Source organism: Dendronephthya gigantea, unplaced genomic scaffold, assembly GCF_004324835.1.
Source record: "Dendronephthya gigantea isolate DGI-Jeju-01 unplaced genomic scaffold, DenGig_1.0 000018F, whole genome shotgun sequence".
NCBI lineage: Eukaryota > Metazoa > Cnidaria > Anthozoa > Malacalcyonacea > Nephtheidae > Dendronephthya > Dendronephthya gigantea.
In genome coordinates, this window is record NW_021163028.1 from 2,025,311 (window position 1) to 2,053,168 (window position 27,858).

General features: G+C 36.7%; 3 protein-coding genes across 4 annotated transcripts; all 3 read left to right on the forward strand.

Annotated features, from left to right (window-relative positions):
* The first annotated feature begins 1,833 nt into the window (after positions 1–1,833).
* On the forward strand, positions 1,834–9,173 carry LOC114520821. The gene is made up of 3 exons (XM_028541153.1): positions 1,834–2,621; positions 8,316–8,333; positions 9,103–9,173. The coding sequence occupies exons 1-3, from the start codon at positions 1,856–1,858 to the stop codon at positions 9,171–9,173; spliced, it is 855 nt and encodes a 284-aa protein (XP_028396954.1). The 5' UTR covers positions 1,834–1,855.
* A 174-nt stretch (positions 9,174–9,347) lies between these two features.
* On the forward strand, positions 9,348–15,156 carry LOC114520964 (ankyrin-3-like). The gene is made up of 4 exons (XM_028541328.1): positions 9,348–9,800; positions 10,573–10,660; positions 11,819–12,904; positions 13,818–15,156. Exons 1-4 carry the CDS (start codon positions 9,451–9,453, stop codon positions 14,625–14,627), a joined length of 2,334 nt encoding a protein of 777 aa, XP_028397129.1. The 5' UTR covers positions 9,348–9,450; the 3' UTR covers positions 14,628–15,156.
* Positions 15,157–16,267: 1,111 nt separating this feature from the next.
* Positions 16,268–27,406, forward strand: LOC114520907. 2 transcript variants are annotated; one of them, XM_028541256.1, is made up of 3 exons: positions 16,268–16,466; positions 20,670–20,928; positions 22,073–27,406. In XM_028541256.1, the coding sequence occupies exon 3, from the start codon at positions 22,091–22,093 to the stop codon at positions 27,293–27,295; it is 5,205 nt and encodes a 1,734-aa protein (XP_028397057.1). In that variant the 5' UTR covers positions 16,268–16,466; positions 20,670–20,928; positions 22,073–22,090; the 3' UTR covers positions 27,296–27,406. The 2 variants fall into 2 exon arrangements, with proteins under 2 accessions (XP_028397057.1, XP_028397058.1); XM_028541257.1 differs by lacking the exon at positions 16,268–16,466 and adding an exon at positions 19,635–19,671.
* The last annotated feature ends 452 nt before the right edge of the window (positions 27,407–27,858 follow it).

A 27,858-nucleotide genomic window follows, 5' to 3' on the forward strand; every position in this document is an offset into this window, starting at 1 on the left:
ATCATTTATATTTTCTGAATATTTTTAACTGCAAATTTTAGTCAGAAATTCGAAGCTGCATCATGAGTTACTCAAAATAACAGAGGAAAAGCACATAAGATACTTCCATAATAAACAGGGTGTATCAGAAAAAACTAGATTTTAAAATGCCCAGAAAACTATCATTTAATCAAAATATCTCAAAAACAACTCCGCGATGTTTGATCTAAGGGCCTTGGTCGGGTGAGCTACTCGGAAAGGACTCGGTTCTAACTTGGAAACTTGAGCTTTAAGCTTCTAGTTCCGGGTATAGCAACTACAATAAGATCCTTGGTGTATACAGTATAGTTATTCAATCCTTGGTGTATACAGTATATAGTTAGTCCACCAAAAATATTTGGCTTATTTCAGCCGGTGAATTATCATTTGATGAGATTACTTTCATTTGATGAGATTATACTTTCATTTGATTTGCTGTAATCAACTAGAAATGTCATTATATCGACATTACTAAAATACTTTATTTCGGGATATGGATTGGTTTGTAAGCTTTGTATGTGCAAGACGTCGCACTTGGTGAGTAATTGAATTGGTATAATAGTGCAAATTATCACTATGCGAAGGCATGCTCTAAGAAGCTCCTGTCGTGCGATAAATCATTTGAAACAAAATTTTCTTAATTTGAATTGAATTAATGAGCTCTTTACAGTCTATCTATGCTTAGTCTTAGACCAGCTGATCGCGTCTGTGTACCAACAAGGGCAGACTTATCTTCACAGAAAGATAAGCTGGTAGTAAATTCTCGTTGTTACACGCTATTATTACGCTTCTTCGACAAAGCGTATAGCCTTATATCTGACCTTTCCCAGTTACAAAGAAAACCACAGCCCCAGTTGTGATTTCAACATCCGGTCCGTCATTGAACACAAAGTCAGATGTTACTCATACGTTTATTAAATGGATACAAATTTATAAGAAACTGCGAAATTTATAAGAAATTACTATCACGTTTTCACCAAGAGGTCTGTCGCCGCCGAATGTTAATCTCGCGTTAAATGCTATTCTCAGTTAACAACGATTGCCTCGTGTAATGCTTTCAGGGACAAGTTTGGAAGTTTTATATGATCAATCGCGACATATTACAAATGAGCCGGGCGGTAGTGTTTGGTACTCTTTGTAATTTGAATACATTAATATAGCAGGTGTCGCAAACAACAGACTGTTGCAATAATCTAAGACTGAGCAGCTTGTTATGAAAACATTAAGTCTTTATGCTATTATATTGATTTATTGTCCAGAACTTTCTTCGTTCATATATATAGATGGTAAAATATACGGCTTTGCACACGTGTAAGTTACCATAGTAAGTTACCTTTCAAACCAACAGCCCAGAGTACAAGCCTAACTAAGAGGTGTTCATTTACCGTTACCGACTCTGAAGGTTCCAGATCGTCATTATCTCATTCTGCATTGCTGTAACTGCAGCGCTTTGATTCATGGCGTCTTCAAGTTTAAATACGAGGTATAGAGTTGCAGTGTAAATATATGCAAATGGCATGCATATACATATGAGAAATTGGAAAGATGACTTTCAAGTGGTATCAAATTGTCTGCATGCATGCTTGTATAAAATGAAGAGAAAATCATCTGCACATGAAGCTTGCGGTATCCCATAATGCAAATCTACAATTTTCGACATTACGGCATTTTTGTAATAAATTGGTAGGGTTTGGTAGGGTTTAAAAACCCGCAACTTCCGCTCTAAATGATTGAAAAGCTAAATCTAAACTTTTGTCACTATTTATAACGCGGTTCTTTTATGTAGGAATCATGAGGTTTTTTCATTCTTTGGCATACACCATGAAGTAGCATCACAATGGCAGTGAAACCTTTCTCAAAAGAAGAATTGAATTTCTTCAAATTTGCATCCATCGTTCACGATGAATTTCCAAAGATGTTGCGTTCGACATTTGTAACATTGTGGGATAGGAAGATTGCACCGTTGCCTGGTTACCAAGTTTGGGACGACACACCCGCAGTCCGCACGCTTCTTTTGGCGCTCGAAGGCGGTACAACTCCCATACCAACCAATGATTCGTTCGAGGATTGGGATTGTACAGCCCTGTTCAAGGCAACTATTTACTCTAAGACTTTTGCAATCTCTACGACAACGACCATCAAGACACTCAGTGATAAGTTTTTAAGGGGGAAGAAACCCAGTCCTTTTCATGTTTCGGTAATCAGTCCAACTGGGAACCAGGATGAAACTATAACTTTAACTATCGACCAAGTTCGACTGCTTAGAAACAAATTTTGTCACTTGCCTAAGTTTGGTATGACAAAACCTGTCTTTGATGATTATGTTCAACTTGCTAATGATGCTTTTACTGCAGTTGGATTCCCAACAGCTCAAATTGATTATATTGCTGGTCTTATGGAGGATGATTTTCCAACTGCGAGAGTTGATGAGTTGGAGAGAGAAATTAGAGCTATTGCGTCGGAGCGCATCAACTTTCTTGAGGAACAGCTGAAGAAAACAATGGATGATAGGTGGGAAATCCAGATGTTCTTTAATGAATATTTTTCACAAAATCTTGAAGAAATTAAAAAGTGCGTCATTGATAACCAGACTACTGGAACAGGTAATTAATTATATACGCCAATAATAAATTGATTATGTCAATCTGTATTGTTGCCAAATACAGATTCCTATTGCTTAATATAATTATATACAGTTGTCGTCATAACACACATTTCCCTTCTTAGTTCTTAATCAGTTACCGTTAGCAGATCCTGTAATGATATATAATTAAAACAGCTTTAGATTTGACTACGGTCCCGCTATACGGGCTACGAGATTCGTCTTTATGTCGCGCATACACTTAATGTCACGTGCACCCTGTACCGGTAACCAGCCCGAAGTTTATTAGGCGCCAAGTTTATTATTGACCATCTCAGATGTTGTGCATGACCATGGAATAGCCAGGGTTTCCATTTCTAAGGAAATTTCCTTAGAAAAGTGCTCCACTATGGGGGAGAGGGTCATTATTAATTGCATAAAGTATACATTCTTTTCAAAAGTTCTTTGTTTCTCTCTGCTCACCAATTCCATCCCTGTGTGAGGAGAGCAATATGCAAATAAATTATGGAAGCCCTGGGAATAGCCAATAAAACTTAACCATTTCAGACCATGTGTGAGAGACGGATGCCAAAACGTATGCTCCGCAGGGGATATAAGTTATAAGTTTTAACATTTTGTGAGACGATACGAATCGATATGTTGCTCTTTTAACACGAAGGTGAATACGTCAACGTTATAGTTAATGCCGATGGCGTCTAAATTAAATAGAAAGCTCGGTCTCGCATGACCTTGATTCACTTGAAGCAGTTTGTAATTGACGACTTAAAACTAGGAGGAACATGGTCACTGCCCGCGGTGGGGATAGAAAACTCTTTACCTTTGATGACAATACTATACTCTGGAAAAAGAATAAGAATCTGTTGTGTCTCAAAAGAGAAAGAGCGAGCGATGCAAGGTGCAAGATATGTTTACACGAAGCACCCATTCCAGACGACCAGCAGTCAAGCATGCAGTCGGCTGTTGTTTGCGAAACTCTTGAAGACCTTCACAGAGCCCGCTAGTCGGTGAATTCGAAAGCGATTAAGCCTTATAAGGAACAATTACACATACAACATTTATGATGTTGCAGTTTCAGATGTTTATGGATAAAAATGATAACGTCACAGCGATACAACCACGAATATAGCGAGTGTGTCATTCAAATATGGTAATCAAGAAAACGTTTGCGATGGGAATGAAGCAATGAGCGACACCCTTGTGGTCAGCAATGAAATTGTAAATCTTAATGAGATCAATACGACTAATTTGAGCTAGAACCCCAAAATCAAATTGCTCATTTTAACATCCGCTTCCTCAGGAACAAGAGAACTAACACGCAAAGAAAATTTTGATATCCTAACAATATCTGAAACTTGGCTAAATACAACTGTATCTTCTGCTGAAGTAAAAAAAGAAGGTTTCAATCTTCTTCAGACTTCACAAACGAGGCGTATGTGCGTAATCAGCGTAAAGAATTTAAAGCTTCCGTCATAAAATCCTTTTCCCTAATCTCGGAAAACAACTTCCATCAAGGCATCAACAATGGATCAACGTGCAGTGCAACGAAACGAAATCTTTCCTAATTTGTGTAGCTAACAGACCACCTGCATGTGACTGTCCCTTGAACTGTTTTGAATATGCATGCACTCAAACCAGACTATACGGAAGTTTTATTATTAAATAAGCCAATTCTGATCTTAGGTGACTTAAACTGTAATTGAATGAAGAGAGATTGCGCAGAATATAAATCCCTTGAAAAATTCTCATGTGAAATGAATCTTAAACAAATTATCGAAACGCCAACTAGGATTACGAATTCAACTCGTTCATTGTTCGATGTCATTCTGGTTTCGTCGAGGTCTTTAGTCAGTAGAAGCGGGCGTACTAACCGTACCTATTAGCGATCATATGCTAGTTATGACTCAGCCAGTATATGTTGAATTTAAAATAAAAAAACCCTAAACAAGCTACCAAATATACATTACTGTTCGCAGCTTCAAAAAATACGTGCCGAATGACTTTGTTACCAACCTGGCTGGAAAGTCAGAATCTCTTTTATCTATCTTGGAAAAGAAGACGTAAATAGTAAACATGATCTTTTCAATCATATTATCCAAACAACTTTGAATGCACGCACCGATTACAAAGGTATAGCGATTCGCAATCGACCTTGTTCATTTATTACACAAGACCTTAAAAACCAAATGAAAGAGAGGGACCGATTACACCAGAGATATACGCTTACGCGTGACATTAAGGATTGGGAAAATTACAAGACCTATCGTAACAATATCAAAAATGCTCTTAGGAAAGCAGAGCAAGAATATATCTCTAACGAAATATACAGAAACACAATGATAACCCGAGATCTATTTGGAAAATAATAAATCGTCTTGTACCATCTAAGAGACAAGAGAGCCAAATCTATACTAAAGACCATAAACTTGTTGCAAACGAATTTAACCGATTTTTTTCTACAGCAGGTGAACATGCAGCAAAGAAAGATATTCACTTAGCAGCTACTCATAACATTCTCCCGCGAGAATCTTAAGAAGTCTACATATTCGACGAGTTATACGTTTTTTAAAATCTAATACTAAATCTCCTGGTCCAGACCTGATTAACCCAAAATAAGAGATAATAAAAGATTGCCTTCCGGTCATTTTAGGTCCCCCGACGAATATTATTAACTGTTCATTCCGGACTTCTACCTTCCCGTTGGCATGGAAGAAGGCAAAACTCATCCCTATACATAAGGATAAAGAAAAAGATCATGAATTACCATATAATAATCGACCAGTGTCACTACTAGTTGTAGCGTCGAAAGTGTGTGAAAATTTAGCACTTGAGCAAATGAATTCTTATTTAATAAACAATAAGCGATGAACTCCGCATCAAAGTGGAAATAAAACCTTTCACTCATGACAGAAACATTAAATATTTTTATTACCGATACAATCCTAGATGCCATGGATAAAAAGGAACTCACAGCATTATTTCTGCTGGGTTTTTCAAAGGCTTTCGATAACTTAAACCATCAGGAACTATTTCATAAATTATTTAACGTTGGTGCCCTTTAATTCTAAAGTGAAGTGGTTTTGGAGTTACCTAACCGATCGTTTTTAAGTAACCCGTATTGACTCCACGTCATCGGATCAACTACCAATAACTTACGGGGTGCCCAATATACTTAAACGTCTATAAACGATTTGCAGCTTGTAATAGCAATCTTGAATCATATATAGATGATAGTAGTCAAAGATGATGGTAGTAGAAGTAGTCAACGCCATTAAAAACCTGGAACAAGATCTACATAGGATCGCGACTTGGTGCTGCGAAAATAGTCTCCTGGTTTGTCCAGATAAAACAAATTAAGTTGAAAGACAAAACAAAAATACCAAACAGTTGATCAAAGAGTTGGATGTTAACATTTCGATTCCGTTCATGTTTAAGCTATTAGAACCCATAATGGGCAAAGGATCTAGGGGTGTTAATGGAAAAACATCTACCGGGTGTCCTATAAAAAAGTACTCCGGTTTCATTCATAATAGCTTCTAAATTAGCTAAGCTACTAAACTGAAATAACTTTCACTAGATAAAGAGGGAAGACAAACTTAGATTTTGATATATTACAGTTGTATTTTACTTAAAAATTTACACGGAAATATCAATGTTCAAAATTGGTAGCACATAATTCTGGATGTGTCTAAATTATGCAAAAAACGAATGCACTGCCTAGCCCGTGAGACCATTGCGTCGAAGGAGTCATGGATCATTCGTTGTTCTAGATTACGGCATGCTGTTACGATTGAGTTGCGAAGCTATTCTAAATTTTGCGGTTGCTGATCGTGTGGTACATTCCAAATTTGCTGCTTAAGGTATCCCCAAAGAAAAAAGTCGCATATTGCATTATTTACTGCTAATAGTGCATGTTTCAGTTAAGAAAGGCTTGATTAATATTCGATACGGCATTTTTTGCATAATTTAGACACATCCATTCTGGGACACCCGGTAAATTATAACAAACATATCTCCAAATTAGTTTCATCCAGTCTTCACACATTGTCCCAGATAAATCGCATGTGAAAAAGAGCTTCGACAAGAAAACACTTACAATGATACTAACTTCATTAGTGATTTTTTATAAGATGCTTCATTGTTCCACTGTTTGGTCGAACACCACAAGCTCTAATAATAAGAAACTTCAATCAGTCCAAAATTTTGCAAGTAAATTAATCACTGGATCAAAGAAATATGATCACATCAAAGAATGACTGTTGATAAGTTGCTCTATTTCCGCGATCCGCAATACAAGATATTGAAACCTACTTCAAATACCTCGGTTTAAAACATGGACAGAACGATCATTTTTAGCTCGCCTGCACTTTAGTGCAAGAGAGCTATTGCTATAGTCTTGGCGTCCGCGTCCCCGTCCCCGTCCCCGTCCCCGTCCGCGTCCACACTACATGATAAGTAGAATGTTAAGATGCCACTTTTATTTTCCCATTATTTTCAACTTATCTACTTAAGGAGTCTATTTGTTGCAAAAGAACCATTTACCAGGGGGGAGTGAACATTATACAACAAAATATAATGATAAGGTCAATGTTAACATGCTATATTTTTTCTATACTTTGGCTTTACATCAGAGGAATCATTATCAATATAAGTCATCAATATGCATTGTGACTATTTAGTGCCATTTGGTACGCATTTATACAATAATAAAGAGAGTTTTGCTCAAAATTATTAAATGATAAGGTGAATGTTAAGCTAATTAGCATAATGATAAGGTCAATGTTAAGATGTTATATTTTTTAAATATTATGGCTTTGCATTGGAAGATTCTTTATAAATATAGCTCATCGATATGTCTTGTGACTATATGGTGACATTTAGTACACATTTACACAAAAATAATGGGAATTTTGTTCAAAATTATCAAATGATAAGGTGAATGTTAAGCTAATTAGCATAATGATAAGGTTAATGTTAAGATGCTATATTTTTTAAATATTATGGCTTTACATCAGAGGAATCATCATAAATATAAGTCATCGATATGCATTGTAACTATTCAGTGCCATTTGGTACACATTTATACAATAATAAAGAGAGCTTTGCTCAAAATTATCAAATGATAAGGCAAATGTTAAGCTTATTAGCATCATGATAAGGTCAATGTTAGAGTTATCCAGAGTTATCACGCTCATTACGATTTTCAGGGCTATTGTGTAGCCCTGTCTTTTTTAGTTCAAAGTTGTAGCTGAATATTTAACGAAAGTATTTGTACAACCCTAAGCCAAATGAGAAACTTTCAAATATTTTCACCTGTATGCTACCATATGTTTGTATTGTGCATGTACAATTATAAATTATGAGATTGTGTTGTGACATGCCGTATCAAAATTCAATCGCTTAATATAGAAATCATTCAGGGAGTGAATATATATAAAACATAGTCCAACGTTAAAGTTTAAAGAATATTGTCAGATAATTCGCAATTACAAGCTTTAGCACATAAGTATTTATAAGTAGAAAGCCGATAGGCTCGGAATGCAAAGGCAAATGGCAACGCATGTGACATATATTTGCATATTATTTATGTAGATACACATGCAAATATATTATTAAAGCCAGTTAAATTGTAGACAGGGCCCTATAAGATTTATGTACATACCTTTTCGTTGTTTGATGCATAATCCTTTTTGTGTAGGTATAAAAATCCAATCTTGTCTTTTTCATAAAGCTAGGCGCACACACGACGATTTTAGTCGGCCGATTCCTGTCTAGATTGTCTAGATGGATGTTTTCATCAAAATGTGGCGACTGGCAAGTGGCAATCTATACTTGGTCAGATTAGACCAAGTAGACTCGCGTACACGCGCGAGGCGCGAGCGCCGCGAGAAGGAAAACATGTCTGGGCAAGGGCTGCCTATATGTCTAAACCTGAATGGACCAACTACAGTAAAATCGTTGTGTGTGCGTCCAGGCCTTTTGCCTGGTCCTTTAACTTACCTGTTGATATCACGTGCGCGGATTGTGAGAAACGGAAGAAATATTGGTCACAAATAAAACTAATGTAATTCCGAGGCCAGTTTTGGCCAGTAATTCTGAGGTCACAACTAATATCTGAAGTTTGTGCTTAATATTACCTTCCAAAGCGGATTTTAGCCTTGTAGTTTCTAATAAAAAGATCGGTAATTTGTGCTTCATACAGATACCTTTCATACATTCCTTATTCTAGACAAACAGTGCAGGCGAGCGTTAGGTGGTTTCAGCACCTCTCTGGTCATATCGAGGAACTGTTATTTGGGATAATTTGTAGAAACATTGAAGGAATGTAGCTACACTTTCATAGATTTTTCAAATATCATTAGCTTTATTATTAGTAAATATAGATAAGTATATATAGATACACAATTAAATATAGATATACACTTCTTGAAAAAATCCCACATACCTATGATTTTCTTTCAATTTTTCACTCCTGGAACGTTCAGCAACTGGGCAGGAAAATCATGGATTTGTAGCGCTTTCAATATCTTGCATGGTGGTCCACGTCCAAATGTAAGCAGCGATGGAAGTATGCTATATAACCATGATTTTTTTTAAATCATTCCTTCCACACAAGATGTAGTTTGAGGCATTAATATCGGGGATTTGTAGCACTCGAAGGTCTTCGTCCCAGTAATGGAGGCATTCTATATAACCATGATTTTCATTAAATTTTTCTTTCCGTAGAATGTTCAGCAATTGTGCAGAAAAATCGTGAATTTGCACCACTCGTTTCTCATCCTCCCGAGTTGCGAAGCGATGGAGGTAATATCGTATTCCGTATAACGGCTGAAATGGCGCGAAAGGATAAAGATAAGGTTTTAGATACTGTTTCGCTTGTTGAAATTTTGTATTCATGTGAAAAAATTCAACCATCAGTTTTCCATGAGGCCCTCAAAAGAGGCTTTGGCGTTAAAACGAATGACCAAAAATTTGGAGAGATCAAACCAGCCTGCCTTCTTGTTCCACTGTATTGTTCCTCAAATGAAAAGTTTCTTGAAGTTTTGGATGATTTTGAATCTGGAAGGCTAAAAGAACGTTTGCTGGAAGCATTTTCACAGTTTCGAGATGAAATAAAAATGATGGAAATTGAGTTAATGAAAATGGAAGAAGTAAACAAAATGAAGGATGATATAAAAAGAAAGTATGTATAATTTATAGTCTTTGCTTAACACCTCTGTTTATTTAATGTCATCAACTAGTATAAAATACTGTATATTGACAGGGTATTCTAACATCTCACATTTGAATTTTCTAGCTTTAAAAAATTTCTTTAAAGATTGATTCTAAAGGTAGTTTTAAGTTTAATGAAGGTATATTCATTAGAAATCCATGATCAATAGTTTCGTTATTCAGGCCGTTATATATTTGCAATTTAAAATTGTTCTGCAGTACTTCATCGTGACTAAGGTTGTATCCAAAAAAGCCACGTAAATGGGCCAAAGTTTGTGTTTTTGTATGCAGTCTGGCCAAATTTAACGCGTATGTAATCAAGGACATAGTTTATGGCCGGATTTCTACAGGTAGCTGCCGATTGTACCGTTTCGGTCCTTTGAGCTTTTAAAATCGTTTCCTCAATTAAACCATTTCCCCTTTTCTGTTTCCCAGTTCTGTGTGCCAGTCACATTAACTTAATTTCAATCAAATGAAGTCATCACTCTGTTGATGTGATACGCCAACATTTTCGATTTTTTATTTTGCTGCTAATTTTGGTGTTCTAGACAATGTTAATTATCTAATTAATCGTAGCATGACAAGTCAGGACGACAATTGTGCGGAATTAATAAAGTATCATTCCTGATGCAGCTAGTAGAATCCTTCAAGTATAACCTACAGATATCTTACCACTGTAATTCTCCAACGTCAGTCGGAAGTCGAAATTTTGTATGAAAATGATGGGAAACTTTATTCTCTAGATTGCGGGATTCAACTACGCATTTGAAAGAAAATCAGAATTTGCAAGCAATGCGCGATGAAGAATTTACTGAAAAGTTTATTAAAAAGGTAATAATTATAAGAACGTCTCGCTCTGTTATTTATTAAACTTCAGAGTGCGAGAAGGTATACAATAAATGAAATTTAGTGGCGGAAGTTCAGTTCGAAGTGAAGTTTTCCCAGGCTCATCATTTATGAGCGATACTATTATCTTTCTCTTAAACGAGTGGCGTCTTAGAAACCCATACGAATATGGATTATATTCGTATAAGTAGGGGAATACGGGTGGGGTGGAAGAGATGTCACCCTGAGTGGCGGTTCAAGGATAAGTCAGAATAAATTACTACATCTCTAACTTGCACACATATTCTTATGTTAAAATATCCTTTAGAAATATTTTTAACGAATAGCGTTAATTTTATAAGGCAATTTGAATTCGAAATTTGGCCAAGTAATCTATTCTGACTGATTTATATACCCTATATCCGACAATGATCACCTTTTCCCTCACCACTTCTCCTGACTGATATTGACAGAGCTGCGCATGTGCTGCGCTCGTGCAACGCTAGCGGTAGAACCAATAAGAACACTTGTTAAGTGTATTAACGGCATTAGTTTTGGCTGTGAATATCTAAAATCATTCTCCTTTGGAAATTGCAACTCAAACGTTGGTGATTTTAATAATGATTTGAAGCCAGTGAACTCCATACAACTGGAACGATAACTCCTGACAAACATCCCTATTCAGCTTGAAGCCAAAATATAGTCTTTCTAAGTTTTGAGACGAAATACTTGACGCCAGACGTTGGACTGTGTGTCAAATTAAAGCCATTGAAAAGTTATATTTGCATGGTGTAGAAATTTCAAGACTTAAACTATAAAGGAAATATTAAAAAAAAAAAAAATAAGAACAGTGAAAAATATCACCGTGCAAAGTTAGCAAATTTTGTATAAATTAGTATTACGCACTAAAGTGGTGACGTTTGGTTAGAGTTGCTTTGATTAGAGTGGCTTTTCAATGCTAACAAACAAAAAAATTGAATATTATTGTTGAGCTAAATATTTTGTTCTACAGAAATCTGCGTAAAGCTGAGTTCGATACGAATACCGCGGTTTTTTACAAGCCTTGTTTGCTGCAATTACATGGAAAATAGAATATTTCCATCCCTCCTGACAAAATCTCAAGTACTTAATAGTAGATATTTAAAATTATTGCTTTTTATTAAGCTTTTTGTCGCTGATGTAAATGGCAAAAACACTGATGGAGTCCCAGGGCTACACACTGCTGTTATTGAAGGTTCGGTTAAAATTGTGAAATATCTTGTGGAACAGGGAGCGGATGTGAATGGCAAGAACGTTGCTGGAACGACAGTGCTGCACACTGCTGTTTTTAAGGGTTCGCTAGAAATGGTGAAATTTCTTGTAGAAAATGCGGCTGATGTAAATGGCAAAAACACTGACGGAGTGCCAGTGCTGCACACTGCTGTCAAGGAAGGTACGTTAGAAATGGTGAAATATCTTGTAGAACAGGGAGCTGATGTAAATGGGAAAAACACTGACGGAGCGACTGTCCTGCACACTGCAGTTATGAAAGGAAGGCTAGAAATAGTGAAATATCTTGAAGAAAAAAGAGCTGATCTAAATGGCATAAACAATGAAAGAGTGACAGTGCTGCACACTGCTGTTGCCGAAGGCACGCTAGAAATGGTGAAATATCTTGTAGAACATGGAACTGATGTAAATAGCAAAAAGACACGTGGAGTGACAGTGCTGCACACTGCTGTTGTTCAAGGCACGTTAGAAATGGTGAAATATCTTGTTGCACATGGAGCTGATGTAAATGGCAAAAACACTGACGGAGTGACAGTGCTGCACACTGCTGTTGTTCAAGGCACGCTAGAAATGGTGAAATATCTTGTTGAACATGGAGCTGATGTAAATGACAAAGATACTGACGGATTGACAGTCTTGCATGTTGCTGTGCATACTCGTGCATTAGAAATTGTCAAGTACTTAGTTGAACAGGGTGCTGACATTACTCCTAAAAGTGAAATCGGCACTCACACTCTTGGCATTGACATTCTGAAAATGGCTATCAAAGAAAATTCAGTTGTTTTGGTCAATCTTCTGTTGGAAAAGAACATCGCATTATGGAGAGCTGGAACATTTCTTGTTGAAGGAAGGCAAATGAGTCTTCTTGAATGGAGTATTCACCTTGGTCATGATGAAATTGCAACCATCCTCAAAAGGTCCGTAAATCATCGTGAGAAGATTCAGATGTTGAAAACAATGAATTGCAACCGGTTACAAAAGGTAATAGCTAAAAAATACATGTGATGTTCTTTTGATCTGCGTTCCAACTTAGGCCAGTATCAGGAATACAGGGCGCGGTCATTGACCCGCATGCACAAGTAATAATGTATATTAGAAAGCGATTCGGCGAATTACATGTATTGCATAATTCGAAATATGTCTGTCCTCTAAAATATCATGAAAGTTTTGATTTAATTAGATTTGATATTTAGATATTTAGAAAAATTTATTTTACTTTTCGCATTTATTTACTATACGCTTTAATATTTTTTTACTTTCTTCTTTAACCATAGATAATTTATGGTATTTCTTTCATAGATTGAGTTGCCCAATCAAGTAGTCGAAGCGCGAGTAGTCAAAATAGATTAAAGTAGTTAAATATATAAGCGGTTATTTTGAAGTGTTCGCATTCCAACCACACAATGTTAACGTGCTTTTTAGGGTTTTCATCGAAGTCAACACTGGTGCATAAATATAGTTCCCAAACCAATACCTTACAATACCAATACCTAAAAATCGTGGAAACCCTCGAAAACGTTACCGTGTGCACAAAGATTTAAAATGGAGAAAACGTTTTCAATGAGTACGCAATATTTTCTTTATACACCGTAATATATTAGTTTCGGAAACATATTTATGCATCATTGTTGATTTACGATCTGCAAGGTATAGATATAGAATTACATGAACTTGTATTTCAAATTACGGTTTTCTATGCCTAAATATATCATGCATATTGAGATATAGATCTCGTAATCTTCAATTAATCTTCAAAATCCTAATCTTAACTGAATTTAAGAAAATACATGGCTGGAGTGGCTAGTTTCTATGCCCGTCTCACATTATGCTAGAAATTTAATTGTGACAATATGTCCGGATCCCTTTGCTAATGTTGATCCAATTTCCTCCGTAGACTGGAATACCGATGCAGGCTTTTGTCGCAAGGCATCGATTCAAAATTGGGGATGGCAGTTTTTCTCGTGTCTATGTTGGTATCATGAAAGATGGGAGTGAAGTTGCTGTTAAGAGAACTTTGATACTAATTGGGGATAAAACAGATGAAAACGAAAACGAAATCACGAGTCTTATTAAAAGTGACAGCTGCCCATTTATAGTGAACTGTCGACATTTCTATCGTGACGATACCTTCATGTATCTTATTCTTGATCTCTACGAAGAAAATTTACGACAATTTGTTGAATCATGTAGTATTGAACATCTACAAAAGCATGGTCCACGGATGATTAAGGAAATTCTATCTGGACTTAAATTTCTTCACGATAAAGGAATATTGCACAGAGATCTAAAACCATCAAACGTTCTGGTTGACATCGAAGGTCGCATGAAATTGGGAGACTTTGGAATAAGCCGCATTCTTAAAGACGATGAAACAACAGTTGAAACATTTGCTAAAGGCACTCTCGGATGGATGCCACCAGAAGTAATCGAAGCAATAGACAGAGACGAAAAAGGTCCTTTTAAAAGAAAATCGGATGTTCATGTCGCGGGTATGATTTCTTTTTACATCTTAACCAAAGGTGAACACCCTTTCGGTTCTTCCCTCAATCGAATGAACAATATTCTGCAAGGAAGCCCAGTCAATTTGAAGAAATTTGACGATCGTAATGCTCGAAGGTTTGTATCGTGGTTGATTAATCACAGGATCAAGGATAGACCTTATGCTCACGAAGCCCTGAGGAATTCTTTCGTTAATAAAGCCTAAAGACGGCGAAGTTTGTCTGGATAGACGCACTATTTTTAGACTAAGTTCGTCCTGTCGCCTGATCCGTCTGTAATATAATCCGGCCATGCATCTATACCATTTTTATATCTGCTTATTGACCGAGGGCGACTGCGAAAATACAAAATGTTATCCTTTGTGAATTTTCCGTTCATTACTTTCCCTATCGTAGCTAACTTCACCCACAATTCTTGTATGTATAGCAATATAGACATACGAAGCCCTATGTAAGTCTTTAGTGCTTATTCTGCCATGCGACAGACACTACTGAGTACTGTGATCCACGCCACCGTGATCCACACAATGTTCTTAGAATGATAGTTCACCTGATAGTACTGATGTACTATATTTAAAAGCATGATGCTGTTAACATCAACTTCATGCAAGCTCCGACCTGTCAACCGTCTCTAATAGCACTTGAAATATTACAGAGGGTTAAACTTCAGCACATTGCACAACCATCTCGACATAGTTTTACCAGCATGGCGTGCTCATCTTGACGTTTATGAAATAAAACATCCATTGTTATAAAATCTATGTTCATTTTGATTTTTTTAATCTACGTTTCAAGACGATTCTAAAGATATAAAATCTCATTTTATGACATGGGCACTTTAACAACAAAGTCACATTATAATTTTATATCACCTATATTTACAGCTGTATAATTTAATTTGGAATGAATTTACCCATCACACAGGGAATTCATTGTTGGAATAAAGAGGGTAATTGTTTTTGAATTAATTCAAAATATAGTTTGTTAAATATTTTAAATATTCATTATTGTTTTGATAAACTGATCTTCTAGCTACTGCACTGGGGCCGGTTGTATGAAAGCCGGATAGCGCTATCCACCGAATAGTGATTTTTTCAATCGCTTCAAAATCGCCCGTTATTTGGCACAACTTTGATTAAATCTCAGTATTCCTAAATCGAGGATCCTCTTTAATAATTGTTGCTTTCAAGCTAAAATTTTATCGCTTTTCGAGCATTTTTAGAACGGTTGAAAAAATCACTATCCGGTGGATAACGCTATCCGGCTTTGATACAACCGGCCCCTGAGCAATAACTATCCATTCCCTGCAACCCAAATGCGAGTTTACTGGTATCTGAAGCTATTTTTCATATTTTCCATGTGTTTGAGACCTCGCAATTAAACGTTTTACATTTGGGATTTTTATTTCATCGCAAGGTTTATAAATCACTAAAATCAGTGTATTTCAATATGTTCACATTAGTGTGTGTGTGCTTGGGGTGTGTGTGTGTGTGTGTATGTAATGCCAGTTACCACAGTATATCACCAAGGCACTTGGAGTGTTACCAATACCACGAAATTGTAAATCATAACCCACTCCTTCGCACTAATAAAAATATACGCATGGGAAATTATAGTATCCAGTATACCAAAAAAAATCTCAAAAAAGCACTCACCATTATATTTCTTCAGTGAGGAATAATTATCTGAAAGGCGTATTTTCATCCGCGGTCTGGAGTCCGTAGTCCGTGGTCCGCGATCCGTGTTTTCCACCAAACCAAAACTGCTTCAATTTCCAGTTCCGGTTCCGGTCCAATATCAGTGTCCAATACTGACACTGAAACCCACCATAACAATAAAAATGTTTTAAGTTATCTTGAAACATCTGTCTCGAAACATGTATTTCTCTTATTAATTTTAATCAATGTTTCGCTGGATTCGACGAGGCAAGTTATATTCAGTTTTCATTCTATATTACCATAAATTGGAAATGTCAATAGAAGGCTTCATTGGAATAGTTTGAAAATTGAAAGGCTCTCGTGCAAAAGTGAAAAACGTCGTATTTGGTGAGTGTTTGGTATGAAATAGGGGAGTAATAAACGAGGACGACATACGGAGATAGCGAGTATTATCACGTGCCTATAAACTCCTGTGTTGTGTGGTCAGTAAGGACATATGACATATCTGGTTTTCAAAAGTATAGTATGCTACGTTTTACGTGCAATTATAATGTCTGCTACACATGATTGGACTTGCCGTCCGTTTGCATATATTTGTACATGTATGTTTGGGGAAAATGGACAAAAATTCATACAGGAAACTGAGAATAGTTCAGTTTATATATCACGTTTGTATTATGATGGCTGCCATTCTTCAATTAGACGTCACAGACAGTGGTCACAGACGTCAACTGAGCTTTCATATGCCGAACCTCATGTTAATGAGCTAAATTGTATAAATAATAAATTGTATTGCAATCAGCAACTGTGTCAGAAATAAGCCTCCCTCGCTGCAAGACGAACAGGTTTCGATTTTCAGCATATTTGGGAAGACTTAATCTTGTATTTTTCGAAGTGAAAAGAATCAAATATTCAAACTTATCTTGTTATGAAATTCCTGCCATAGTCCAGTTTTAAGGGTTCAGTTTCAGAAAAGTTCTTTCTTCTATAAAGCAGCAAAAAATGGACAACCTGCTCATTCGATTGGTCAATAAGCCATTTGGGCTTATCTCTGAATCTCATAGCCCCCCACATTTTTTGATGGCTAAAATTATTGAAATAAAGTCAGTAACTGGCTAACATTTAGGACTTAGCCCCCCCCCCCTCACTCTCTAATATGCTCTGCAGGCCCTAAATCTCCTCTGATTTGTGGGGTCGCCTAACTCATTTGTGCACCATCAGTCTATTTCTTGCATTGTGATTGGTTAGTTTCAATTTCCCGGACTCATTGGAGTGTTGAGCAGGGTGCCTGCCTTACATGAGCTTTTAACAAAGTCTGATTGCTTTGTCTTTGGAATTGCAAAATGAAAGCCAACTTTTCTAAGATGATATGATAATATGAATATAATATATAACTAAAGGTTCTTATCAGAGGAAAAATTGCTGTTGATTATCTGAATTAAAAACTTTACTTCTGCCTGGTTGTTTATTTTTAAAATCAGTAAAATGTTTAGATGAATTTTTTGGGGATGACAGTTTTGGAGGACCAGGGTAATAGTGTGACATTAATAAGGGCACAATAACAAGATGCATGAACATACTTAACTGGAGTGGAAAATGAAGAACCAGTAGCATACAGTTAATTTATAATACTTAATTGCAATGATTATAAGGGATACCTTTGGGATAACTTTGATATGTAAACATAAATGAAACAAATATATAATTTATTACAAAATATTAATCAACATATAACCATTTTTAAAAACCGGTGTATCTGTAAAAACCTGAATCTAATTCATGTAATAGTATTGTATAATTCATTTGGAAGTTTACATCTTGAAATGATTTTCTGCCAGGCAATTCCTTTAACAAAACCACCCCAGGCCAAGCACCCCCGTGCGGCGCTAGATTTTTCTCAGCTGACCTCTGTATAATTGCTAAATGCAACGTTATATCATGTTTTTCCTCTAAAGCGCCTGGATACTACTTGGCTGGTACGCGCGTACGCTAATTACGTATAAAAAGTGTCAGTTCTTTACTAATCCATGGCCAAACACTAAGAGTGACGGCTTTCGATATATGTATGTATGTCTGTAAAGTCTTTATTGGAAATTTAGCCACAACAAACGTGTGACTTTACATGGATAATAATACGACCTTTATGTGTATTAACATGATTCTATAGATTAAAAAATTACAAGTTTATATCAACCGTGTTTAAAAACTATTAAAAAGGCATCTATTTACAAAGCATCGTTTAAACCTTTCTGTTTTAACTTTGGGGAGGATGTAGTCGCGATTCCTTATTTCTTATCTGGCAAGAGTTCATAAAGACTATGTTCAGTATCTTTAATTATTTTTCTAAATAAAGTTTTATCTCTCTCTTCAATTAGCGAAGACGAAGATATTATATTCTTTGGTCGTGTATCCATATCGATTAGCTTGTTTGAAAAATTGATGTATCCGTTTCAAGTATTTCTTCAGCAGTACTGAGCCCCATACTTCGATTGCGTTAGTAAACAAGGATAGGATCAAAGTGTCAAATAATTTGGTCAATTGATCACGAGGGTAACCATATAGTTTGCATACTCTTAAGATATGCATTCGTCCACTAGCTTTAGACAATAAACCGTCTACATGGATATCCTAACAACAAGGATCGTCTTGAAAGCTAACACCAATAAGTGTGAGCCATTCCTTTCGTTCAATCCCTCAATTGGAGGTGGTAACTGATTTTATGATCTCTTACTTTTGACCATTTCCAATGTCTTAGATAGATTTAGAGTCATTCTGTTTTCATATGTCCAATCTCTGATGTTTTTAACTTCGTTAGAAGCGGTATCCCCAGAAATGGTAACCGGTGCACTAACTGTCATGTCATCTGCGAATTTGACCAACATATTTTTATCCGGATCTTTTGGTTTTACATCGTTTACCATCAGAGAAAACAGGAAAGGGCCCAATACAGTACCTTGTGGCACACCTCTATTGATATGGACATATTCCGTCTCGATTCCATTCACCACAACTCTCTGTTTTCGGTTAGATAGAAAATTAATCATCCAGTTTATTATATATGGATTTAGATCAGTTGTTTTCAATTTTTCACAAGCGATATCATGAGGAACGGTGTCGAATGCTTTACTTAGATCAAACGATATAACTCGAACATGTTCGGCATCGTCCTCTAACCATTTCAACCAGTTATGCTGGCACTTAAGAAGAGCAGTTGTAGTGTTTGTACCCACTTTATAGGCAAATTGGTCTTTATCTATTATCTTTTTAGCTTGAGGTGATATTTCTTGCTTGAAAACAATTTTTTCCAAAATTCTCATTATAATATCGGTTAGCGTTATTGGTCTGAGTTGGGAACAATCTTTCGGAATTCTTTCGGAATTGGAGTAATATTAGCAAGTTTCCATTTTAAGGGGACATATTGCTGACTGAGAGAGGAATTTAATATTTTAGTAATTATCGTTGCTAGATATTGTGCATAATCTCTCCATACCCAGTAGGGTAGGCCATCAGGACCAGGCGCAGTACTTTTTGTTTCATCATAAAGCGTTCGACCATATATCAACTACAGGAATACGAGTTCCTTCTGGGATTGGTAAGCGTTCTGGAGTTGAGTAGTTTTTGTCAGTATTTATGGTTTGGAAATGGGAATTCATAAGCTTTGGATCAATAGACAGACTCAAATTATTTACTTTAGTCTTTCTTCCTGTTATCTTATTCATGGTATCCCACCATTTTCGCGACCCTTGTTTATGATTTTTGTTCTCTTCATTGACGAATCGGATTTGATTTAATCGAATTAACTTATTGATTCGCTCTTGAATGTCTGGATTTATTCCTATATTTATTTGTTTATTACGTTATTGCATAGATATATAATGGTAATTGCACTGAGTGGAGTGCAATTTGGTGTGAAATCAAACGCGTGATTACAAAATCGCACGACCCCGAAGTGAGAGTGCGATTTGTAATCACAAGTTTGATTTCACAAGTTTGAAGTACAATTTCCACTTATTATATTCATTTTGAATCCTGCCAAAAATTAAAACAAATTCAATACGATTTATTGCCTGAAAAACGGGTTGATCCAGCACTAGTGCACTAATTTGCATCACAAAATAAAGTGGTTATTTTTGGCAGTTTTCTTGTGTCATGCAAATTAGTTCCCTAGTGCTGGATCCACCCCTGGCCTGAAAGAACCGTAAACGGTGTATATTTCATCTATTTTTTTCAAGAAATTTTGGAGGGCATTTAAAAATTCAAAATAATAAAATTTTGTGCCATTTTCCCCTGTTATTTGATTGGATAGTTACACTGAAATATTAAATCTGGCTTCAATCTTATTGGCTTATAAATGATGTGATTAATGCTCAAAAATAGTGCGATTTGGGAATTAATCATACTATTTTTAACCAATCAGATTGCAAGAAACACCATTGATTTCAAAATCATTCATAATAAATAAGATTATTTAATTGCTTTGTTGACGAAAATTGGTAAAACCAACCTGCTGGGCCACCAAAACCGAAAATAAACAGCGTGGTTGTGGCATGCTGACACATCTGCATCAATTTTTATTTTTTAAATTTATAGTTATCGTCACTTCAGTCATCGCGATTGGAATCAGACGGAAACGATTTCGCCATTGAAAGTCGCCTGTCTTTTGACTGTGTTTCAATTTGTCCTACAAATAAACTCGCATCATCAGCTGACGAAAGTTTCAGAAATTTGGCAAGCTCTTGCTGCACCATATTCTGTTGAATTTATCGCTCATCGATAATTTGAGTCGACATAAATCACAAGATTATTTTAGCCGACAATAGACGACTGAGGCGTACCTACTCATTAGAGGGTAAGTCCAGATGAAAGCGAATAAAGCTCGTCTACGAGGAATTAGAATGAATTAATCAAAATTCGCTCTATCTGCATTTGAAGCGAAAGTATATAAGCTCGCAGAGATATTTTGTTAAAAGTTCGTTGAAAGTCGTTCAAACAACGCACACCCACCCACATTTTGACAAAAACGGCGGTATCTTTTCGTTATTTGTGTACAGCCTGAAGATTCCTGTACAGGTAAACAGACTGTAGAGTGTAGTAGACGATTTTTGGTAAGCAATTGTTTTATATCTGCTCTATCTATAATACTATAAGGTATTAAGCACTCTCTAGTATTTCGTAAACGATCCGAGGGTTTCGCTCAAGGAAAATATCATTACTGAGGGAAATATTTCGCCATCTCCTGAGCGGAGGGTCTGTAACTGATATATTACACCGAAAAATTACACCGACGTGTGGATTCCGCCATATTTGCTGCGAAAATTACACGACGGACTGGGAACGAGCGGCGGAGCGGGGTATTCAAAAGTCGAGTATCCTGCGCAAGCGGGTCTCAAGCGTGGTATTCGAGTGAATACCAAGCCCCGTAATCGCTCAAAAATTCCATGGTCATGTGGTATAAATAGAGATTACTTCATGGTTGGCGAGTACGTACCATTTTTACGAGTTGTGAAGGATCGCAAAGCGAACGAGTGAGTTTCCGATTTTTCACAACGAGTTCATAATAAAAATCGTACAACCAACCAACCATGAAGTGATTTCTTTATTAAATGTGTCTAGAGATCGATTTGACAACGACACGCTTTTAATGAACAAAAATACAGCGAGCAAAAAAAATCGAAATTTTATGCATTGACATATTTATTACCGTTCAGTTTCTTTGTAATTTTGTTCAATAGAAGATATCGTTTTTATACATAATTATTCCTAATTATGTTGTATCGATTAACGTAGTTTAACTTTTTGGTTACAAAATCAATCTTTTTATATAATGAAAATTTCATTTTGATACCCTGCCAAATATTTATTATTGCACCAATTATTTCAAAAAAAATGTATTGAGCCACTTCGATTACACTATCAGGAATTTAAACACTGTATAAATGAAATAGGTTATGGATTTTCTCGCATTGTTAACAATATATTACTTTCTTTTGAAGAATTCTATTTCACTAAAAATGAATTGGTCGAACGAACGCAACAACTGGCTAACCGTTGGAGAAATAATCAGATTGATTAAGGAACCCGTCGCATTGTACACCAGCAATATCATAGAAAAATGGCATGCAAAGCTGTGTGGTTCTTTGCCAGGCAAATGCTCAAACCCTGGAGATTGTGTAAGGAAAAAGAAATGCAATGACCTGTGTCTCTCTTGCAAAGGATGGTACGATAAGCTTGTGAAATCGCATGGGAATAAAGATAAGCGACAAATCAAATGGCGCGAAAACTGCGACACATCAAAGTGGCCGAATGACCCTTGGGAGGTTGCCAAGTTCTTTATGCCTGCTCTTGGAAACAATAAAATAACCGTTAAAAACGCCGACTCTACTGATTTATCATCTCTTCTAAACGTCCTTGCGTGGATGGAAAATGCAGCCTTTGCTCCAGACAGACGTGTTGATCTTAACCTCGTCACACAGCTCCGTTCAGAGGTTAGAAACCGTTGGGCTCATGCACCTGATCAAGAACTGGCTGACGCCACTCTTAAAGATGCTTTTGATATTGCTAAAAACTTTGTTCGTGACCTAGACAGAGTTTTCAGTTGTGACGAACTCAAGAAATGTATAGAAGATATCGAAGTTTTGAAAGCTAAAGGGCTAAGCAATGCTACGGAGGAGATACTGAATTTTCTGCGCGTTGAGTTATGCGCAGATGTCAGTCAGATGAAAGATGATCGAAGTTCTGACAGGCAGGTAATAAAGAACCTAGAAGAAAAGTTGGAATTATTGGAAAAAGATATTGAGTCATTACATCGCGTGGTCAACGTTCAAGTAAGACAAGACAGCTGCATTCCTGACAAACCCGAAACTTTTATTGGCCGAGACGCCATCGTAAAGACAATAACGTCTTCCTTGGTGGAGAAAGGGGGCTGTGGGATTGCCACCATTGTGGGTGGACCAGGTTTTGGGAAGAGCACTGTTGCAGTTGAAGTTTCCCATTGCTTGAGAAATGATCATGATATTGTCGTTATTTTCTCATATCTGCGAAATATTGCAACTGTTCCCGAAGTGATACTACGTCTTTGTCATGACGTTGGCGTTAATCCTGGAGATGATTCTAAATCTTCGTTGATGTTTTGGTTGAAGAGCATTGAGAAGAATGTTGTTCTTGTCATGGACAACATCGAGCAGCTACTTGAGAGCGATGTGAAGTCTCAGTTTAATGATTTACTGCTTACGCTGCGAAAAAATTCACGCTTACATTTGCAGATCCTAACAACTTCAAGAACGAAATTCGTAATCCTTGGGCACACCGTCTTAAATCACCAACTGGAAGAGTTGGATGAAAAATCTAGCATCGAACTTTTGAAAATGTGTTGTCCTGATATAGAAAGTGAGAATGCATACCTACCTGAATTGGCTAAGCTTTGTGGTTTTGTACCACTCGCTTTGTGTATCGCAGGATCGAGAATTCAAGGTGGGGATAATCTTTTGGAGTTAATACAGTGGTTGAAAGAAATGCCGATGGACACACTGAGGAATTCTGATCACTGTGTGCAACAAACCTTCGAGTTCTCTTTTCAAAAACTGAGTGATGAAGATAAAAAAGCGTTCGTTTACCTCTCGGTATTTGAAGGGAGTTTCCAAAGAGACTCTGCGAAAGCAGTAATTCAGAGAGGTGAGTTGCAAACCGAGAATTTCTTAGAATTACTGGTGGGACGAAGTCTAGTACAGAAAACTATCGAAAGGCGCTTTGTGATTCATTCGCTTATACGCCGATTCCTTAGTGATCATGACCAATTTCAAGATGAAAAAGCAGTGGCTCAAGGATTAATGGTGAGTCATTTTCTAAAGATGTGCCATTCGTTGACGATGGATTGTTACTCGCATAACGGATTCACCAGCGCTAGGGAGTCACTGAAAAAGAATATTCAAAATATAGAGAAAACGCACAAAATTTGCAGCCAAGATCTGGCAACCAATTCAAACCCAAATATCTCTGAGCATTTGGCCAGTAGTGATATTTACAAGTTTTCGTACAGATTTTTCCACAATTTCAGCTGGGATCTTCTTCCAGAAACGGTGTTAAAGAATTTTTTTAAATCCTGTATTAGCCTGGCTGAAAGTACAAATGAACCAGTTATCAAGATCCTATTCCAATGTTTGGCAGCAGATCAAGAAGGTCGTAAATCAGCATGGAAGTCTGAGGAATACGCTGGCCTAATTCAGAAAATCGAGGCAGCGTTTGAGAAAAATAAAGCAGCATTGAAAGAAGATAGATTCGTATTTATGTTTTGCTATCAGTTACTCGCCCGATACCAGTTTAATAACTCATCAAATTGCTTACCGGCGGATCCTACCAAAGATGGTCTTCCTTCTTTGCCTGAAAACAAAGTTCTTCGTCCGATTGAAAAAGTGGCGGAGGCATATATTCTTATGAAACGTGGGAATATAAGCAAAATGTATGCAACAAAAAGGTCTAATAAAGTGAATAAAAAGACGAAAAAAAAGGACAAAGAATACAGGAACTTCGCAAAATCATTTTACAATGATGCTTTATCTTTAGCTAAAGAGGTGTTAGGCGATCACGCATTAACATGCTCTCTCCTTAAACATGTAGGAGACGTATGCTTTAACTGGGGTAAGAAAGATACGGCAATGACTTACTATAGCGAAGCCGTGAATCTTCACAAGAAACTAAAACTTGACTCTAATGAGCAGTTTGTAATGTTGCTAAAGAATTGCGGAGGGTGTCTTTCGTTCCTTCGCTGCTTCGACAAATCTGTTGAAACACTAAAGGAAGCTCGTGACATCGCTGACAAGATCGCTGAGGAGCACACCCTTTGTAAAGCCAAGGTGAATTGTCAGTTAGCAATAACTTTTAGTTCCTGGAAATCTGATTGCCAAGAAGCCGTACAATATGCAAAGGAGGCAAAGGAGATGCTAGATTTGCTGAACTCACGCGACAAAGAAATACTGGAAAAGATTATTAAATCGGCAGAAGAATATAAGGCGGTGCAAAGTATCGTAGATTCATTGCCGGAAGTCATCACCAATCACAGATCTGATGGAAGGTTCCGACTGAATAGCTGCATACCTAAGAAAACCCCGAAATTTACTGGCCATTGCACTATAGTGAAAGAAGTGATATCCTCAATCGTGGAGAATGGCTGTGAAATTGTCTCTTTAGTTGGACCACCGGGTATCGGCAAGACTACAGTTGCCATTGAAATTTCCCACCACTTAAGAGAAGAACATGACATCGTCGTCATTTTCTCGTGCCTGTCATATGCTGTAACTGTCCCTGAAGTACTACAACGCATTTGTCACGACGTTGGCGTTAATCCTGTAGCAGATCCTGAGTCATCGTTGACGTTCTGGTTGAAGAGTATTGAAAGAAAGGTTGTCCTTGTCATGGACAACATCGAACAACTCCTCGAAAGCGATGTAAAATCTTATTTCATTGAATTACTGCTTACCCTTCGCAAAATTTCATCGAAAAATTTGCAGATTTTAACGACGTCAAGAACCCAATTCGTTATTCCAGAACAAACATCATCGGTAAACCATCATATTCAAGAGTTAGACGAAAGCTCAAGTGTCGAACTTTTGAGAAAGTGTTGCCTTGATGAAAACGTTCAAGAAGCGTATTTGTCTAAATTGGCTAAGCGGTGTGCCTTCGTCCCACTGGCCTTGTGTGTCACAGGAACACTAGTTCTAGATCCTCATGGTGTTTCAGAGTCGATACAGTGGTTGAAAAAGAATTGTGCTTCAGGGAACGTCGACCACCGTGTTCAAAAAGCAATCCAATTATCTTTTCAGAAGTTGAGTAAAGAAGATCAGAAAGCATTGGTCCGTCTGTCGGTATTTGATGGGAATTTTGCAACAGGTTCTGCAGAAGAGGTAATTGAAAAAAGCGAGTCTAAAACCATGGAATTTTTGGAAATTCTTGTTCGCCAAAGCTTAATACAGAGGTTCAGTGATAAGCGCTTCGTGATTCATTCGCTAATTCGACAGTTCCTGATTAATGATGACCAATTTCAAGATGAAAAGGAAAGGGCACAAAGACTTATGGTGAGACATTTTCTAAAAATGTGCCATTCGTTGACCTTGAGATGTTTTTCAAATAACGGATTTACTAGCGCTAGGGACTCACTGAGGGAAGACATTCACAATGTCGAGAAAACGTTGAGGATCTGCAGCCATGATGAAGCAACGAAAATATTAAAACGTAGTGATATTTACAATTCTACATGTTGGTTCTTCTACAGCTTCAGCTGGGATCTTCTTCAAGGAACAGTTTTGAGCGATTTCTTTGAATTTTGTATTAAATTGGCCGAAAGTCGAAAGCCAACAGCTATTGAGATCACATTTCGATGTTTGGTAGCAAATCAGGAAGGACATAAATCGGCATGGAAGTCTCCTGAATATTTTGACCGAGTGAATGACATCGCGGTGGCGTTGCAAAAGAATAAAACGTTACTAAGAAAGGACAGGTCCTTATTTACGTTTTGCTACTGTATTTTTGCTCGGTTTGACTCGAAAAAAGCAAAAATTGCAGCCCCTCCTAATCTTTCAGAAAAGGATTTTCCGCCTTTACAAGAAAATCAATCAGCAAGCCCTATCGAGAAAGCAGCTGAAGCATATTTTCTTATGGAGCGTGGAAGTGTAAACAAGAAAGACGCAAATAAAGTATTCCGTATAAACAGAGAAAAGTACAATGAAAAGTACAATTGTGCAGAAAAATTTCACAAGCAAGCTTTGTCGTTAGCTAAAGAGTTTTTCGGTGACCACGAATTAACATGCGTTCTACACAAACGGTTAGGAGACTTATATTTTGACCTGCATAAAACCAACGAAGCAATGATACACTATTCTGATGCCATAATACTCCGCAAGAAACTGAAAATTGATTCAAACGAGCACTTTGCGTTCTTGCTCAAGAGTTGTGGGGCGTGCCTTTCTTATCTTGGTCACTTTGATGAATCAGTGGCAATGTTAAAGAAAGCTCGCGACATGGTTGGCAAGCATACTTATTGTAGAGCCTCCATGAATTATGCGTTAGCGAAAGCGTGTCGTGCCTGGAAATCCGATTGCCAAGAAGCCGCGGGATATGCTAAAGAGGCAATGGATATGCAGGAATTGTTGGAATCGCACACAGAAGAAACATTAAAAAAGATTATTCAAACGGCAAAAGAATCCTTGAATAGCCTTGAAATTTAATTTCATGCTGTTAATTGAACTTATCATGCACGTTTACTTGTTGATGTTTTACGATATTCATGTTTCACTTTGCGATATTGGTGCAGCTTTTATTAGTTCTAACACTATCTCAGCCAGAGTGTATTTTAGATTAAATCGATATATATATATATATATATATATATATATATATATATATATATATATATATATATATATATATATATATATATATATATATATATGTACGAACGTAACTGAAAAACTCGTAAACAATGATATTTTAAGGGATGAGTACATTAGTACATTACATACATAATTCTACACTAATTTTCGGTTCATAATTTATCTCAAGTTTTTTCATAATTTTCATAAAAATATAAATAAGCAATTTTTTGATCAGTTATATAATTATATGGTTTAGTTACATTCACGACAATTATTATGTTAACAGTCTTAAGCACAGTGATTTTAAATATTTATTGCAATGATCAAATAAGATAGGTGGAGTTGTCAGCAAAATGAAAGAAGTTTAAAAGATGATCAGAGTTCCGATAGGCAGGCTATTAAAAAACTGGAAGAGA

What these genes read in the sequence shown, in the direction of transcription:
- LOC114520821 (XM_028541153.1), top strand. Translation starts at nt 1,856, where the DNA reads ATGGCAGTGAAACCTTTCTCAAAAGAAGAATTGAATTTCTTCAAATTT.
- LOC114520964 (XM_028541328.1), top strand. Translation starts at nt 9,451, where the DNA reads ATGGCGCGAAAGGATAAAGATAAGGTTTTAGATACTGTTTCGCTTGTT. An exon ending in AAGGATGATATAAAAAGAAA is followed by an intron (nt 9,801 to 10,572) that starts GTATGTATAATT and finishes TTTATTCTCTAG; the next exon opens with ATTGCGGGATTCAACTACGC. An exon ending in ATTGCAACCGGTTACAAAAG is followed by an intron (nt 12,905 to 13,817) that starts GTAATAGCTAAA and finishes TTTCCTCCGTAG; the next exon opens with ACTGGAATACCGATGCAGGC.
- LOC114520907 (XM_028541256.1), top strand. Translation starts at nt 22,091, where the DNA reads ATGAATTGGTCGAACGAACGCAACAACTGGCTAACCGTTGGAGAAATA.